The 18658-nt window shown below is 35.9% G+C and overlaps 1 protein-coding gene across 2 annotated transcripts in view; it reads left to right on the forward strand.

Annotated features, from left to right (window-relative positions):
- Positions 1-18658, forward strand: part of LOC129378395 (adhesion G-protein coupled receptor D2) — an 80338-nt gene that overhangs the window by 41385 nt on the left and 20295 nt on the right. For both annotated transcript variants that reach the window (XM_055058759.1, XM_055058762.1), the window contains exons 22-23: positions 3692-3745; positions 6496-6640. In XM_055058759.1, the coding sequence (XP_054914734.1) occupies positions 3692-3745; positions 6496-6640 (199 nt within the window). The remainder of the gene's footprint in view (positions 1-3691; positions 3746-6495; positions 6641-18658) is intronic.

Below are 18658 nucleotides of genomic sequence, written 5' to 3' on the forward strand. Positions count from 1 at the left end.
TTGACCCTTTACAATGTAAAATAAATTAACATGCATTCCCGCTTAAGTAGCCTTTGTAATATGCAGAAATAATTTGCAGTCTCTGACTCTGTCTTTGACCCTGGAGTTTTTATGGTATTTGAACAGCTTATGTTCCAATTTAAAAGAGGAACCTCCTTTTCTGTTAAGAAGACTCACAGAAACCTCTTTGAATTACAGATCTGTATACATAATTTCTTCCAAAACTCCATCACCTTTTTCACCAAACAAAATATGTTTCTTTTGAAGAAACATTTTGTTTGGACTCACCCTGTTTGTCTCATGTTTTGGATGTTAGTCAGGTTTTCACAATCTGACATCCATCTTGTTCACAAAATTCTATAGATGATATTCAGAAACAATTTCTATCAGTATTCAAAATATTTCTTGCTTCTTGACTCCCAGTAAGACAATGAGCCAAGGATACAGTTATCTTTTTCTTTTATTTAAGCTAATATTTTTTAGACATAGGCCAGAGCTTTCAGTTAAATTCTTGGACACTTGAAGTCTTTCAATTGCATCTCTTGCTGAAGACCCTTCACAGTGGGTTGAGACCGCACGCCTAAATCAAAAATTAGACGTAAGATGGACAGTATTTGAAAGGTCTTGAGTCCTTCAGGAATGGAGTTGATCCTATATTATGAATGGTAGCAGCAGAAGCTGCTTTGGCTTCAACTAAAGGATCTCAACATGGAGCTTCATCCAAAATCGATTGATACTCTGCTATAGTCTGGTTTGCACATAAAAATTGGTGCATGATGTGCTCCCTACTTGAGTAGTGGTTATAGCTTGGGAATGGCAATGTACCTCCGGATGGCAGTGCTCTGTAACTGAATCTTTCATATTACTGAAAAGCCAATGACAGTGTTGATGTGGCTTCTTCCTTAACATGAAGGGTAAAACGGCATATACATATATATATGTATGTGTTGTTCTTCCACATACATGTGTAATAGAAATGTTCACAGATTAAAAGGTTAAAGTTAACAGATATGATATGTGATAGGTTGCATGGTCTTGAAACCACAAAGGAAAGGCCTATTTCATTGAAATTAAGAAGCAATTTCCTATACACTGACAACTATTTTTTTCAGTCTGAACGTAAAGTAAGAAACTAGTATTAGACAATTCTCGATTGTCTAATACAGTGTTGATGGGTGTCCTTATCAACAAAATTCCAGTGAATGGATAAGACTGTCTATTGGCACTCATGTTCATTCCAAGCTTGTCTCCAGCTTGAAATGAAAATAAAAAAGATGACGATAGATATGCTGACAGGTATCCAGAAAAGATTCCGATCACTCAATTTTTAACTTTACTTTGAAATATTTTCCTTTTTAAACTAATTAATGAGGAAATATGACTTTGATATGCAAAAGCTGGTGGTGAATTAACTTGTATCTTAAAGTTAGATTGTGGATTAACAAGCCTGGTTTTTCAGCTAAACAATAAAGTGTGGTATGAAGCATAAACTGGATCTGCTGCTATTATACTCAAAATGCAACGCTTAATTGCTAATTACCTGACAATAGCTTCCCATTATTCATTGCAATTAGCTTTTCCTTGGTGGTCACCTTGTAATCCCATGCTTTGATGACCCTTTATTTCCATCAACTCCAAGGATTTCAGCAGGTGTTGTTGGGTGCACTGCTTTTATATGGAAATTGCGTTGCAACCATTTACATGCTTTGCATCAGTTCTAAACCTTGAGTCTACTCAAACCCCCTTAAATACATTACAATAATCTAAAACAATGCCCTTCCCCTCATTGTCAAATGATTAATTAAGTTGTGTCACGTAATTGTCTCAGCATGCTGGCTGTTTTTGATATCAGTGAAATCCTGAAGTCGTAATTTCCCATTTAAATAATGTTATACAGTGTTGTTTTACTCGCATGTATACTGTGTCAAAGGCCTTGTTAAGATGTTGTCAGAAATAATAACACTGTTCACTTCTGATTCTGCTCTTCCTTCTATTTATAGAAGGTTCAGCAGTGTTTTATATGCAAAACGTCCATTGTTTACTCAAGCTGTCTCTGAAACATGTGTGTGATTGGTGCGGTGTCATAACTTATAATGCTTGGTGACATAATGAAGCCATAAGCCATAATACATATTCACTAATGTTGTGGGCTGGGCTGGGGCAGGCTGTAGAGATGAGTGCCCAGGCGCTACAAATTTCCAGTTTGTACTGATGGTGTGCATGAAAATGGCACAGGCACACACAGGCATGCGGAACTCATAATTATCTTCAAGGTTTTTATGGAAGTCTTTTGTTCAGGTCGTAGCTACACTATATCTGGTCAGGATATGCTATCTGCTAGAGTTGTTGCATTATATGTGATCTGCTGCAATGCTTTTGCAATAACTTTGAGCATGGGGTATAGAGATGTCAAATACTTTGTTATAGAAAACTCTTGCTAACAATCGTAAGAAAGACGGCAACAATAAAACAAAAATTCCTAAAGTTCCTAAAGTGAGACGAAGACAAACTCAGATGGGCAACAACATATGATATAAAATACCAAAGTTCCTTCTTAGAAACTAATTCAACCAGTGAAAAACCAAACCTGACTCAAAAGTTTTAAAGTATTTAGCAGGAAAACACAGTTACACTCTATTTTTTTTGACCTCACAAGATATTTACATAACTGCGGAGGAAGTTATTCCTCTTTTGGTTTTGTAAATGTTGAATAGATTTTCGAGTTTGGATTTACACGGTGATACAACGACACCCATTATTCATTTCAGTTATTGTATTTAAAGTTCAGGTCTTTGTTTGAGAATATGTAATCTTTTTCTAAATGTAATGGAAAATTAATGTCAAGCCACAACTATGCCAGTTCTAGAATTATATTGTTTTGAATTTAATTTTTTGTCCATGTTGATGACCAGCAACTTTTTTGTGTTTATTTTTTGGATCATGTCTGATGTCTTTGTTTGTTTGTACTTAACATGCTCCTGAATGCATTAAAGAAGGAAACTGACATTACTAATAATCACTTAATCGGTTGCAATTGTTAGGTAGCACCATGATTCTATTTATCTTTTCAATAGCTGTGTAAATAGTTTTGGTAAAATAAACCTTTTCCATGTGGTCTAAATTTTCACAAAAAGTTGTCCCAATAAAAATATGGTGCAGTTTATTATTTGAGGACTGATAATTTACTCTGTATACATGTGTTTGTGTATATGTGCTGTATAGTTTTTAACAGCAGTGACACTCTTTTGTGATGTTATATGTGTGTGTTAAATAAAGGTGTGCAAGTACACAGTTTCATCTCGAGTGTAAAAATGCAATCTGTTCTGCTAGGGCGGTCCCTTCTCCTCCAATAGCTCCATTTGTTGGCCCCTCCGCTCCATGTTGACAGATGATAGCTTGAAGTCGTCTCCTTAGTGTGCCAGCTCTATGTGTCACTTTCAAGTCCCATTAGCACTGGGACACACTGGAACACCCTCACATGCACATCTACACCGTGCCAGCTCCTCCATGATGTTGTCTGCAGATTAATTCTAAAAATATGCTATTATTCTTTTACTCTTTAGTATTCTTTCTTCTTTTATGTACTTCACGATGCCCATGGGAAAATTCAATTGAGGTTTTATTTATTAAGACATTGTTAACTGAGTTTAGATAAATAGTTACTACTTTTGTTTAATTCTCTTTCTTCCAGGTATGGAGTACTGTCAACAGGATCAAGGAGAGGAGAAGAGCTCTTAATTTGTCTGTAAGTCATTCTATGTTTTCAGTTGAAGGAGTGTTCATGCAGGTCCATATGCTTTTATGAATTCTGTTGATTATGTGTGTAACTAACTGTACTTTACTTCTCATGGGAGAAAAAAAGCAACTTATTCAGTGCCAATGAAAGCCAGCTTCAAAGCAGCTTCTAATAACCTTTTACTGGTCGACAGTCTATGTTAGATGCCCTTATACATCAAACATAGACCCTCCATAATAGCCCCCACACCCCTTCAGCCCTTCCTCCCTCTCCCAATTGCATCACCTTCATCCCAGCAATGTCAGGTTCTGCAGTGGGTTACAAGTTTCTAATCCTGGACAAGCCGTCCCCAGACATTAAAGTGTCAGAGCAGTATTTATACCTGCTTGGACTCTGCTGTTTAGCTGAAACTGTGGGATATTGCTAGTGTGTGTTTGTGTGTCTGTAGGCCTGTGCAAGAAGAAAGATTGTTGCCAACACAGCACCTTTTAAAAGTCTGACACATGCAAAGACACAACTCCTGCACTTAAAGGTGCAATTATGAACCTTAGCCCTTTACAAACACCCACTCATCACTCTAACCTCTTCTGCCAATGGTGCGTTGTGTGTATCCTCCATCTCATGTGCGCACACACTAACACCATGATTCTGGTTATGATGTTGTGTCACACTTAATCTCCAGAAATACTTTGTCCTGCTCCTCCCTCTGCACTCTGACCCACACATGTGCTTTAACCCTTCTCTTGAAGATTGAAAACTGAGCACGCTGTTATACCTTCCCTTTGACTCTTCTTTGCCAAAAAATGGACAAAGTGAAGATGGGAGGAAATACACAAATGGATAAGCTAAAATGTGCATGCGAATATGTCAGTGGGGAGGGGGTTTGCCACCAGGTGTAGTCTGATATATGTGCTTCTCCTGTTATCAGTGAGGGACCCCCATCTAGAGTCATTTTTACTGCGTCCTCTCCCCTCCCGTGGTGGCAATTTTCCAATCTTGCCAGGTTCCGCTACCAGAATGCATTTTTTTAAGCCATCGCTGCTGCCTGATAGTTTTTAGCTAATGCCGTTTTGTGCTATAAATCCTGCTCGAAATACTGTATCCCCCTGTCCTGTGGTTAGATAGGAGACATTTGGCTCTAGATGACCGCACATGCCCCTATATATCCTCTTGTTGTAAAACATAGGATTGGGTATTGTGCCTTTGAGGTGAGGCGCAAAGAGGATTTTTGATGCTGTTACAGCATACGGGGTCATTTGGAGACATATTGCTCCTGTCACAGATAAAGGGGTTTATATGGTTTATCATATGTCTGCGAAGATTTAATCCAAAGGGATAATTCACGTCAAATTAAATTGAAAAAACTGTATGGAACTCCTAATCTCCCTTTCATTTCTTAAACATTGACAATGAGTGTAGTCTAGAGAAAGTCAAACTCCCTTTGTGTAGAGATACAATAAAATGATCAGTTTCAATTGGGATTTACTTGGAAAAGATGAAACAGATGTGCGAGTAAATTCTTACTGTTTTGACAATACACAAAGTTGCAGTCATTTAAATGACAGATCAATTTCTTAACTTTCAAATGTTATTTTACTGCAATGAGACATGCGTAACCTTGACAATATCTTGAATAAATTCCATCAAACAGGAAATCTCCCCTCTTAAATCCCACACTACCGTCAACCTCTTTTGACCTCTTCCTTATTGTTGTTCTATATTCAGCTGTACAACTCATGCTGTCTTTTTTTAACCCCTGTGGTGTATGTTTATATATGTACTCACACATACATGGCCACTTTTAGCAGTGTCACTGGCCCATTTGATACCACATACCTCTTGACCTACCCTGACCTCCTTCATCCACACACAGCCGGATTGCTTTGTGAAATAAAACTGTCAATTGCCAAGTCCAAATAAAAAACACCCTCCATCCCCCTTCCCACTTCTTCACGCCCATGACACCCTTGAAATATAGATATAAATGAGAAAGGGATTAGTTTTTTTTTTTTTTTTTTTAAATCTTCTCTCAAGTTTTGATACGCCAGTTGGAATCTATCACGTTCGTGTTTTTACGGGTAGACAGTTAAAACTGGGTGCACATTGTTGTGGGGCTCATCTAATCAAAGTTAATATTCTGGTTTGGCATTTTGGTTAGAAAAGGTTTATTTAAACAATTATCTGTGCATTTATCTGTCTTCTTTTGATTGCAATTTTGACATATGCAATAAAGCTGTAAATTTACATTAGGAACCAACTGAATAACACACCATGAAAATTTCCCATTTAATGAAAGCATGTCTGAACATGTGTGGCACCCAACTCTATATTGGAGATTTTGCGTGTGTGCGTGAGTGTGTGCGTGAGAATGATGATCTTTTGGGTGACCTAGGACAAGGCAAAGCTTGTGCAAAACAAGACACTGTCCAATTCTAACTTGGACAAAAACTGCTCCTATTACATGTTGAAACAATTCAAAAATAAAAGAAAACATAACAAACAATTGTATTTAAGATTATTTTTAATGTTAGTGACTATGAAGACAAAAATACCCAAGACACAAACAATGGTACTGTATTGACTTTTGTGTGTAAATGTTGGCCTGTTTTTTATGGTAAGAAAAACACAAATTAAACAGACATTTAAAAAATAATAGTGGTCATGCAAATCAAAATGTTCATAATTTTTGTTTAAATAACTAATCATCTGCTAAGGAATCTGATCAAATGAGATTGCTTAACTTTGTCTTTTTTTTGTAGAACTGTGCCAGCTCCCGACCGTCCAGTTCTTTGACCACTTCCCGTCCTGTAAGTTACCCGCTTGGATCAACCCCCAGCCAGGAGGAAGAGACCTATCCGTGCAACAGCGCGTCTTCCAATAGGATGGAGGAAGAGAAGAGCAGGGGTGAGAATTCTGTTTTATTTCAATAGTTTTTATGACACCATTTTAACAAGCATAAGTAAAAACTGTTATGAAAGTACGATTTGAAATACAACGATTAACGTGTGTGATTAGAAACGTTAGATGAACACATTACACCACAGTTTGGTGAACAACCTGTTCTATGCAGAATCCTGGTTTTGTAGAATAAATGTCAATGTTTTAAAACTGTTTTGTGTAGCTTGACTTTTGAACTTTGTGTAAATAATTTTCAATTTAGCTGAAAAGTTTTGCTAGAAGAGGAAAAGGAAACTTGATTGCTATGGGTTAATCGCTATGCAATTAGTTGTATCTCCTTAGCCTAGTGGTTCTTAAACTTTTTTGAGGTACCGAACCCACCAGTTTCACATGCGCATTCACTGAACCCTTTTTTAGTAATAAATAAAATATAATTTCTTTTTTTTCCCAAATTCACTACATAGGTATATGCTTTTTTTTTACTGGTGCACAAAATGAGTCATGCATGAACATCACCTTGCTCAAAGAACAAAACCAACACAGTGCATGAATTCGCAACAAATTATGGTATTACTTCATTATGACCCCCCCAAAATATTTTTGGCCCCATAAAAGAATTCCAGCTCCCCAAAATATTTTTTTTTTGCTATTTTACTAATTTAAAATAAATTTGGATTATATTTTAAAGAATTTAACATTTTTTAAAAACTTTTTTTGTTTTTAAATTTAACTTGTTTTTTGTCATTTTGATTCCACAAAATACTTTTTTACTTTCCCCCATCTCCATGCAGCTTCAAGAAGTGTTCCCTTAGTTTTGCCAGTGTGAGATTAGAGTTGCTCAACTTGGCATTGCATATTATGCAGATGGGATGCTGACTCCCATCCCGTTCCGTGATACACACAAATCCATGTTGTATATGAATATACATCAGTTATATCAGAAATGATAAAGTGATAGAAAACCATAATGTGGTTTCTTCCTCAATAAGATTCTGACACTGGAAGCAGGTTACTGGTTTCTCAGTCAGAAGCTGGTTGCAAACCTGAGGTCAGCAGGTGTCAGTCAGTTATGGTAGATCTGAAATTTGGTTTGATGACGTTAATATGCAAAACTGCAGACTGATAGGAGGAACCAAAGAGCTCTGCAGAGGTAAAGGCAAACCTTCTGAATATGGGATATAATTAATTTAATTTCACATAATTATCATGGTAGAAGACATTTGTTTGTTAAAACTTAATCAGATATATTTGTCCTATTTGATGTTTGTTATGACACATTTACTGCAAATGAATGAGGTAATTAGTCCCAGTTTGTTGTTTATTGAACGTTCAGAAACTACAGCGGCTGTAATGAACCACAGCAAAGGTAAACAAAGGTGAAGCAACCCAAACAAGTAATTGACTCAAAACCACTCGCACCTTTTTACTCTCTGTCTTTATCATTTAAGCACACCCGTTGCCATGGCAACCAACTGCGCCCTGCAAGCTGACCAGAGATTACGTTGAAAACGTAACATTCAGTCCATTACAATATCAGGTTTCCAGGCTTGATATTTATTTCTTGATTATTAAAAAACCTCTCATGAACACAGCGGCTAATTTAAACTCCTGCTCTGCTAGTCAGTTGGTGTTTGAGTCAACTTTTATTTTGTTAATGGAACCGAAACGCACTGAATTGCGCAACATTTTGTTGAAACAATAATTACAGATTATTAATTTCAACACGCTTTGTTGATTTAAAAAAAAAAAAAAAAAATATATATATATATATATATATATATATTCTTTGATGAAGCTACAAACGTTTTGAATCTTGGTGAATATTTTGATAAGCCTGTCAGAAGAGGAAGTGCTGGTCTCAGCATCCTGGCAGCCTTCAGTTTGTCACCTACTGCCAATATCAACTCAAAACCTTCCTGCGATCGACGTATTGAACCCAAAATACAAAAACAGTGCATGAATAAAAGCAAATACTATACAACTTAAGCATGTACACCCCTCTATAGTATACAGGCCTTTGTTTGACCTCATCCAATTTTCAAATAGGTTTTTAGTGTATCACCCATCAAACAATACACTAAAAAAGAGCTGATACAAGTTTTGAGCATTCTTTTTTTCTCTTCATAGAACTTGTCACAACATTTCAAATGGTTTTACATCTGTGTTTGTTTGAGATTATCATCCCAATGGGTGGCTTCAAATTCATCCAACCTTCTTCTGTTGCACCAATGTCCTCAAATTGACTCTTCATAGAATATATATATATATATATTTAGTCACTATGAGAAGTAGTAATAGACTTACAGCCACATCCCTTTTCATTTTCTTCGAATTAGCAGAATTGCCTCCAGAATGTGTTGCAGGTTAAGGGTGCTGGCTGATTTTGGTATAAAACAGTTTAAAATTATGCCCCATGTCTGTTTCTTCATTGGTATTTCATCTAGACTTTGTAGAAAGACATTCTGAAATAGAAAATAGTGGCTGGCCTGTTGAGTGAAATCAGACATCAGAAGTACCCTATTCAACTTTAACACTAACCAGACTTCCTGGCTCTGGTTCGGTTCTCTGACCCATGCTGCGCTTGCCAGTGATGAACCCTGTTTCACTGTGGGAAAGATTGGAGGTACCAGTTTCAAAGAGGGCCAAAAAAGAGGGAGAGGTCGAGTCCTGCTTTCATTTTGTAACTTAAAACTAGTAACTTGGGGTTTTTGAGTTGATGAGGCAGCTGCAGAATTACATAATTTCTCTTTTTCTTGTTTCCTCTTTAAACTAAAAGCAGAAATACAAAGGATTTTAGTCTGCATTTTATTAAGACACTCCTAAGACAGCATACTGTGCTGTCATCTCAGCTTTTAAATTCTATCAAAAATTATAATTAATATCCCAAATCAAACTTTTAAGACAGGTTGTGGTGATACGTCATTTGGGAATAATATTATGACCACGTTCCAGCACATACAAAGGGTGTGTGGGGTGCTGCCCTTTCAGTTATGGAGGGAAAAAAAACAACTGAAAATTACATAATTGATAAAAAAAATAATCATCATATATGAATCAACTTATTAAAAAATGTATTATAAATGTCAGTTTTTCCTAACAGTGTGTGCCTAAATGCAATTGGAAGTATGTCTACATTTCCACACGAGGCTTGCCAAGAATTACTTTGTAACCAGCTGTCACTGCCACTGCAGTCAGCAAAATGAGCTGTAACACTACAGCTTAAAACGCTTTGTGTGTAATGAGTTACTGTGAAGATCATGTTTTAAATTCAATAAACTTTTTCAATAATATTCAAATGTATGATACTACATATATGTGGATATATTTTCAAAATGTTTTACCAACACTTTATTGCACCATCTGATGGTGGAAAGCTGCAACTAAATATCAATTTGCAGAGTGGCTCTTTAAATCTGTGGAAACTATGTAGTTAATAGTTTATGGCTTGTACAATAAAATTCACATTTGTAAAGTGCATGGGCTGCATGTTGTCGGCCCTTATTGCTCCTCCGAATACCTCTCAGTCTGATTTACAACATTTCCTTTGCGAGTGATTTGCATGCTCCACCACATTATTACTCTCTTTCACTCACTCACAGCAAAGTTATTAAATCAGTCCCTATGGCACATTTACATGCTGAATCATCAGCGCAACCAGACACATCCAACTGAGCAGCAAACATAATGTTTCTGATAGAACACAAATGGAGAAATAATCACTTGTCAGATGATATTATTTAGTCCATTTGCTGCTCCTCTGGTTTGCCTCTACCTCGCCGCTGCAACATGCAGATGTAATCGGCTTTATGTGATTAAGTGCTGGGACTGTAGAAGTGCTCACTCAGTGCCATGCAGTTATATTACGCAGAAGACAAATTTGCACAGTCAGTACCCTGCGACTAATCATCATGTCACGTCAATTCCTTTCTAAGCACTCTGGTGTATTTTTAACTGCACAAGTTAGTGTAGTTGTCGACTTTTGTAATATATCTTTTACATAATGCTGTGTTGTTTTGAGGAGGCAAGAGTTTTATTATGTTCTCACACTTTTTTCCAATTCAGATAAATTAAATATGATATTCACTAAATGACCCATGCAAGAAAATAAGTATGATAAAAATAATTAAATTAAAGATTTACGTTCTAAGTTTCAACTAAAGGTGATTTTATTTTATTTTTTTTATTTTTCAAAATATTATTTTGTCAAACATGTATTTGATAATATTTACAGTGAAAACCAAATCTTTAACATGCTGTAAAATAACAATAAAATAAGACAAACCTTTTTTTTTCTTGAAGACAAGGAAAATCAATACAGTTGACAAAAATACAGGAAGGTACAAGCTACAAGAAGCATCTTCTTACAATCCCAACTGTACAAAGTAGGCAGCATGTAGTTATATTGACATGTTTTTGCATTAGGGACCTGCACACTTAAAAGCAAAAAAGACATGAGGAAAGGACATTATGTGCAAGCGTTAATGTCTGGAAGCATCAGCCAGGAAGTTACAGCTTGGGCAAACCAGGGTCTTTCAAAAGCACAGTGAAAATATAAACATTCTGTCAGATTAAGATAAAAGGGCTAACAATGTGCAACAAGGTCAATGTTTTGGAGTGACACTCACAAAATCCTGTCCTATATCCCATGGAAAATTTGTGGGCAGAGCTAAACATTATGAGGAGTAGAGTTTAGATTTTATTATCCCAGAGAGTACATTCTTTTCCACAGACCAGCTCCTGTACTCCCATCATCAAGTAGGTAACCAACAATCAGGTAGACAATAACATACAATAAAAGACAAAATGCAACACCATCACATAAGATACAATATAAAATGATTTCCTCAACAGATTTTGATTTCCCAAAATATGCTTTTTATAAGTCTGTGAACATCACAAAGTTTGACCCACTCCATACAATTTCAAAGGGAATGCTGCCAGGTACTAAGACAGAGATTGTAAACTTCTGAATTTAAAGAAAGGAAAAAAGTTTGTCCTTTAATGAAATATCTGGTTTAAACTGTATGTGGCTTCCACAGAAGATTCTTCTCTTATCTTTCTGTGTACTCAAATTGGATGCCAAAGTTCTTCACAGCAGATGATGGGTTATATTCAGGGTATGTGTTGGTGGGAATTATAACCAAGCGTAGCACATGTTTGCTGTGAGCACAGGAGAAGGACAAGTGCATAAAGAGGAGTGGGAGGTGAAGTACGGGGGCTTTGGACTGAAAGCGATGTGTGGGTGTTTGTCTGTATAAATGAGTGTTGCATTTCTGATGAGAAGGATCCCAAATAATGACAGAGTTGAAGGTTGCAAGCCCTTTTGAGCTGCAATAACATGCCAGGCCATTTGTGGAGCCTCATGTCATTTTTTACTCTTGCCTCTTGTGCTTTGAAATGTGCTTGAATGGACTATGCATTTTTATAGCACTTCCTTATATTTTTCTATATCCATAATTAACTTAAAAAAATACACATATAGCATTTATAGATATAACTTTAAGATGATGTCTGGTATTAGATGACATCTTGACATACTTTGATAAAAAAAAAAAATACATGCCATCTCTGGGTCAATTCAAAGCTTTTACTTGTTTGTGAACCTATAAATTTTATCCCTTTATACTCTTCTATTGCATTACAATTTTTTTATCTCTACATTGAAAACTGAAATGAATTAATGAATTTTGGTGGGAAGAATAAATTAAATTAATAAAAAAATGCTCATTTTATTTATATACTTTTTTAAGATTTTAGAAAATTACTTTGTCATCAATTGGTAAAGCATGTACCACCACAAGTTTTGTAAATCCCATGGCCTTATACCGTAGAAAAGAAATTACTAAATGTGCAAATGAAATGACCATTATTGTGTGTAGAGTAATATTTTTGACAATTGTTTTGCTTTCTCACATATTTCTGCGGTGTTTCTTATTAAGGAAGTATAATATACAGTTTCATGATGTCCATCAAATATTTGTTAGAAAAAGTTTGTCAAAAGCTAAACCAACCCGCTTTGTAGGAAGCGAAAACCAGTTTGATTCTGACATTTGACATCTTTCCCCTTCTTCCTTTCCGCACGTGTTCCTTAGCATTTCTTGCAATTTGGGGCCTTGTAGATAGAAAACAGTTTGGTGGTCTATCGAATGCATCTTCTGCAAATTATACACAGACCTTTGCTGACATCACACTGGGGTTGACTCCAACTTATTTTCCTCTCACACACTACAGGTTGTCATCCATATTTAGCTTATTTCACTGACATGAAACAGGATCCCAGTCAAAAAAACTTTTCTTGTGGAAAGACATGCTCAAAGTAATTTCGTCTTCGTACTTGCTATCAGATCACCTACTGGTTTTGCAAATGTGCCGTAGTTAGTCATGCACTTTGGGGGCTTTAGGTGGACTGCTGAAAAATCAGAACATAACTGCAACTATTTAACAATAAGATTTATTTTCAGTGTACACATATTTTTCAAAACAGGACATTAAAGTGATGCACATAGGCATTAAACGTCTTGATATCTTAAAATACATCTTTTCTTCTTTCCCCTCTTTTCTTGTAGGTTTTCAGTTCATTTTCTAAACATTGTTATTGCAGGTATTAGTTCAATCTCATAGGTCCAAAATAGGCTTTTTTTAAATTTTTTATCATTCATTAGGCTTCATAAGATTTGCACTTTTTCGTAATGGCCTTTTTGACCCAGGAAACATTAGCTAAATTCCATGTTAAATCACAATTCCCTCATCTTTCTGAAGAATGTCTTTATCTTAACATGATCTTACCTTAACCTCTGATAATTCCTTTCAAAATTATTCCAGAAATACATTGAGCAGTGAGAACACACTTTCCTGAAATCAAATTGTTTTTATAAGATAGAATAGAATAGATAGCATTTATTGTCACTGAACAGGATTCAACGAAATTTCTGATGCTTTCCATAATTTTCTCATAACCTTGCGGCAGCTTGAAGAAACTCAACTTTATAGTTTCATTAAAGTTATTCCGCTAAGGAAATTGGGACAAAATTCCACCATACATATAAACTGTCAGTTACTGCAAACATCCCAAATTGTGTTACAATCAGCTATTATCTTTAGGGGGGAACAACTTATTTTGTAAAGAGCCTGGTTGCTTTTTGTCTTATTTCCCCTTAATAAATTAAATTGCCATTAGAAAACTGCTTTATATTTATTTGTTGGATTTTAACATGTGTTTGACAATCTAAAACAAGTTTGACAGTCTTCTTCTTGTGCCTTTCAACTGCTGTTGGCTTGTTGACTGTTTTCCCAAGTTAAAATATTTTTTCACACTCCACAGATATCTCAGCACTACCATGGTTAAAAAAAGCAAGTAGAAGAATTTGATCCTCTGGGAACTGACATCATCCTGATAATTACTCTAGCAGAACCATAGACACTAGAAGTGAGGCATGCACATGTTTGTGTCTGTATGACAGAGAGGTATTTGGCATCTAAGAAGCAGCTTGTGTTTAATGTCTCACTGATGCAAACTGATGTGTACTAATTCCACATCTGCTCTAACCAAACAGGGTTTGAGAGTTCAGCCAAGTCCCAAAAAAAATCACTTCCTTACAATTTATCCTTCTATTCTCTCTCACTCCTTTTTCCTCTGTACATGAATTAAATTTAATTCCCCCAGCATCCTTTTTACATTTTGAAATGATGGACAACTAAATACATATGACTTTGGGTTTGTGTGTGTGTGTGTGGAATGAGATTTGGCTCAGCTATCTGGGGGAAGTGCAGCCCTGAAATAGGCTTTTGTCATGTGGGCCAAAGCTTTGAAGAACCTGATTGTAGCCTCACACTGTAAATAGCCAAACAAACAAGTAGTGGGTGAAATGTGCTATCAGTTTGCCATATATTTACATTCCCCTACCACTCACAGCTTGGTTTCTGTCAATCTCAATATTACGTCTGATTTGTTCATTTCTTATTTACTTTATAACTTTTCTTTTGATAGTTCTTCCTCCCATTCTTTGTTTTTACCCCCCAATCCAATCATGTCACATAACTGGTGAATAGCACTCAGAGTATTTGTTGTTCCAAGACTAAATTTGGAAAAGGAACTTGTAGCAAGAATTGAGATTTTGATGTACATGTCTACTGTATCGTTGCTTACTGTAAACTGTCTTGAATCAATTCTTAGATCATTTTAAACACTTAAACAGCTACATTCCCTGCACTTGCATTGTGGCGTGGTATTTTATATTTATCACCCCAATATAACCCATCCAGAGTTGAAAAATTGAGTCCATTTGGTACCTTTAAACGCAGCTGTTTATGCATATTTGTTCAACTGCTACAAGTTGCGCTCGGCTTTACACATTTGTTTTCCACAGCTGTTCTGCATAAAACACGACACTATCATGCACAAGTGAAAGTCTGGTGAGGGGAATCTATTCATAATTCAGAGAAACAACAAGGCACAGTCCATGCTGTTGTCAGTAATAACAAATTGAGGAGGAAAACAGTTGAATTTGTATCTGCTTATGGAGGTTGACTACATTATATATACTGCAGGAGCTGCTGAGTGGAGGGTAATAGGATATATGATGGATGGCCAAGCCACATGCGCTCCCATTCCTCTAGGTTATTCATCTGTTTATCTGCTTATTTATTTATTCTTTCACCCAGAAAGACCCTCACAAACTCAAGATTTGCCTAAGTTGCATAATAGTAAAAAGAAAAAAAAGATGGGCATTGGGCAGTATGGAAATAGGTCCAAACATTTCGAGGTCTGGACGTTGTCTGCTGTGCATGTGACAGGTGTACTAATGTCTGTGCTGGTTCTGGCTGTTTAAGTGATTTGCAGCTTCTTAAGTTTTGATAAATCCTATTTCAGTTTGAGAACAAAGAAAAGAAAGTTTCCCTCGGTGAGGTTTCTGTGAAACCACATCAACTCTGTATGAATGCAATTTGCAAAGTGAACTAAGAACAAGGATTGTTTAAAGAGGGCGTAGTATTCCTCCTTTTTAAAAACCTCCTTTTTAAAAAAAAAAAAAAAAAATATATATATATATATATATATATATATATATATATATATATATATATTTTTTTTTTTTTTTTTTTTTTCTTTTAGGAAAAGTCAGCCAAAAAAAAAAAAAAAAAAAAAAGGAAAATCACATCTACCTAGACCCCTGTGACATGAGTTAACGGCCAGCACATGTAATCTTCAGATAACTGCCTTTCATGTTTAACCCTGTCAGTGCTCCTCTATCAAGGGTGTCATTCAAGGACCTGCATGTGCCCTGGGATAGGTCACGTCCCATGGGCCACCCGGTCTCACATCCCCTCTCTCTCAGCCCACTCTGTTTCCCCCCCATCTCCTTAATAGACTTTATATTTCTTTTTGTAAATGAATGAACGTGCAGTATTTGGTTACTGAAATACATTTATTTAAATGGCCGTCAGAATCTGTTGTCCATTTGGATAAGCAAATTTCATTTTATATCACAATCATGACAGAAAAACATCAACCACAACCAACACCTCTAACCCATTTGCAAGAACATTTTTCAATCATCCACATCTCAACAGTCCATGGCAACGACACACCCGCAGCTTATGACAGAAAAAGTGGGGAAAAGGGAGAGAGGAAGGCGGTAAGGGGAGGCGGTGTGGTTAGGCTGTAGATCAGGGCTGGGAGGATGGCGGCATGACCAGGAGGTGACAGGGGAATAACATCCCTTTCTCCTCAATCGACAGGGACCATAACTCCTGCCTCTCCAGGGACAGATTGAGAAAGGCAATAGCCCCAGGGGCTGTGAAGCACGGATGCTTAGGAGAATTGAAAGTTAAAAGAAAAATGCAGTTTGCTGAGCCACTGCCACTGATTGAGCCAGAGGTGTTGTTCGTGGCCACTGAATTTTTTTCTTTCTTTCTCGTTTTATGTAACTTAAAAAAGAAGTCCAAACGGAATACTGTCCAAGTTGATAATCAAACAGTAAATCTCCATGGGTTATTGGAGAACATCGTCCCATAGAGATTCCTAACGATACTAGTGAATGTGTTATTTGTATTTTTAACTAGAGAGATTGGAAGAGCCTAGGAAATAAGTCTGTGTGGCATGCAGAGCAAGACCACCAAACTGGAGCTTGTTTTGAAGTGCTGAAGCTCTTTGCACATCAGACTATTTTGGATATTACTATTTCAGAGATTATAGATTGACTGCTGTACTATCTGCATGTTATTCCATGCTTTTATTTTAGTGTATTTGTTTTTCTATATATCTTGACATCCTATGATTTTATTTAGATGTATAGATTACCTGCTAAAGCATATAATTATTGCTACATATTAGAGTTTTTTCTTTAATTCATTTATTTTGATCAAATTGTCTATCTCTAGTTTGTTCCTTATCATGTAAGGAACAAACTGAGTGACAATGAGTTCTTTCAAGCAAAGCTGTTTTCTGCCTCACATCATGAGAATTCCCTTCAACCTATCTGAGTTTCAGTCTGTACAGTCTTCTGTCTGAAACTTCACCATTCCCTTTCTACCACAGTTTTAACCCTGCACTCTGGAGCTTACCAGGCAAGAGCAGCCGCGGAGCAGCTTTTGTAGCCTGATCAATTTCACAGCAGCTCATTGAGTAGCTTTTAATCCCCATTTTATTTTCAGTTGTAACCCACAGACGGTAAGTCGCTCCAGGGTCTCGTGTTGCCAGCTGCAAGGCAAGAGACAATAAATTTTAATACATTGTCTCTGGGAAATTACACGTGTTTAATCATTGATTTTTATTGGCTCATCATGATAACATTATTCGAGCTGGTGAGGCTGGGATCATAAAAAGAAAAGAGCTTGAATTAGTAATGACATATTCAAGACTGAACTTGACAAATAGAAATGTGTGCACAGGGTAGTTTCTTTGTCTAATGCACAGGTTATTGATTGGCAGTGTAACTGTAATATCAATGGACAATATAGTGCAGTACTTTTTAAAACCCTCTTATGTTATAAAGAAGAACAGTCATAAGCTATTTTATCTCCTGTTTTATTGAATCAGTCTGCATGGTGGACCCAAGATTTACAAACTAGATATTTATTTTCAAATTGATTCTGAATTAAAATGCATCACATTTGTTTATCTCACAGGGTCTCTATAGGATGCAAAGTTAACCTTTTTCCAAATAGCTTCACTATTTAGAATCAAAATTACACTTAGTTATTTTAATATTTCTGAAATATTTGAACATTATAGAAATTATTTTTTCAGTGTATCAAAAAGAAGAAAAATATTCAATTTGATTTGAAAATATTTGTCTTGTCATTGTTTTTAGACTTTGATATTACCTATACAAAATACTGAAGTTCATGAAAACTCAATTTAAATGATTGATTTTACCAGGCTTTACCATTTTACAGCTTTAACTACATCAAATCTGTAAATTTCTTCAAAATTTTAACATTCAATATTCTTTCAACTTTGTTTATTTACTGTTTTCTTTAAAAAGTAAGAAAATCCTATACTTTTTTTTATTGACTTGAAAAAAAAAAAAAGTAGAGATTATTTGATTTTAAACCGTTTCAATCTCTCATTAGCTTTAGTTGAACCTGACGACAAAATAACCTTTACAGTCCATCCTGACTTTTTCATTTGGAGATTCAAAGTATTGTTTATCAGATTCATTAAAACAGTATTTTTTATTTATTTATTTTTTTCTTCAATGTGTGGAAACTAAACAGAAACAATAATTCATTTATTATCAGGTGTACAGAAGGATCCAAAGCAATTTGGACTGAAGAAAAAAAATCTGTTGCATCCTTCTTACCTTTCATTTAGTGTTCTTAATTTTCTTTTACCTTCACTATATTTCATTCTAGCGAGTAGAGAGCATGAAAGGTGAAAGTTAAATGTGTTGGCATCAAGATTTATCGACTGGTTATAAAAAAAAAAGAATACCGGGATCATTAAGTCCAACTCTACTGCCATCAGGCTGATGAAAGCCTTCAGACACACAAATTCCATAATGCTTGCTGTGTGTGCTTGTGTGT

Source organism: Poeciliopsis prolifica, unplaced genomic scaffold (assembly GCF_027474105.1).
Source record: "Poeciliopsis prolifica strain line A6 unplaced genomic scaffold, Auburn_PproV2 SCAFFOLD002, whole genome shotgun sequence".
NCBI lineage: Eukaryota > Metazoa > Chordata > Actinopteri > Cyprinodontiformes > Poeciliidae > Poeciliopsis > Poeciliopsis prolifica.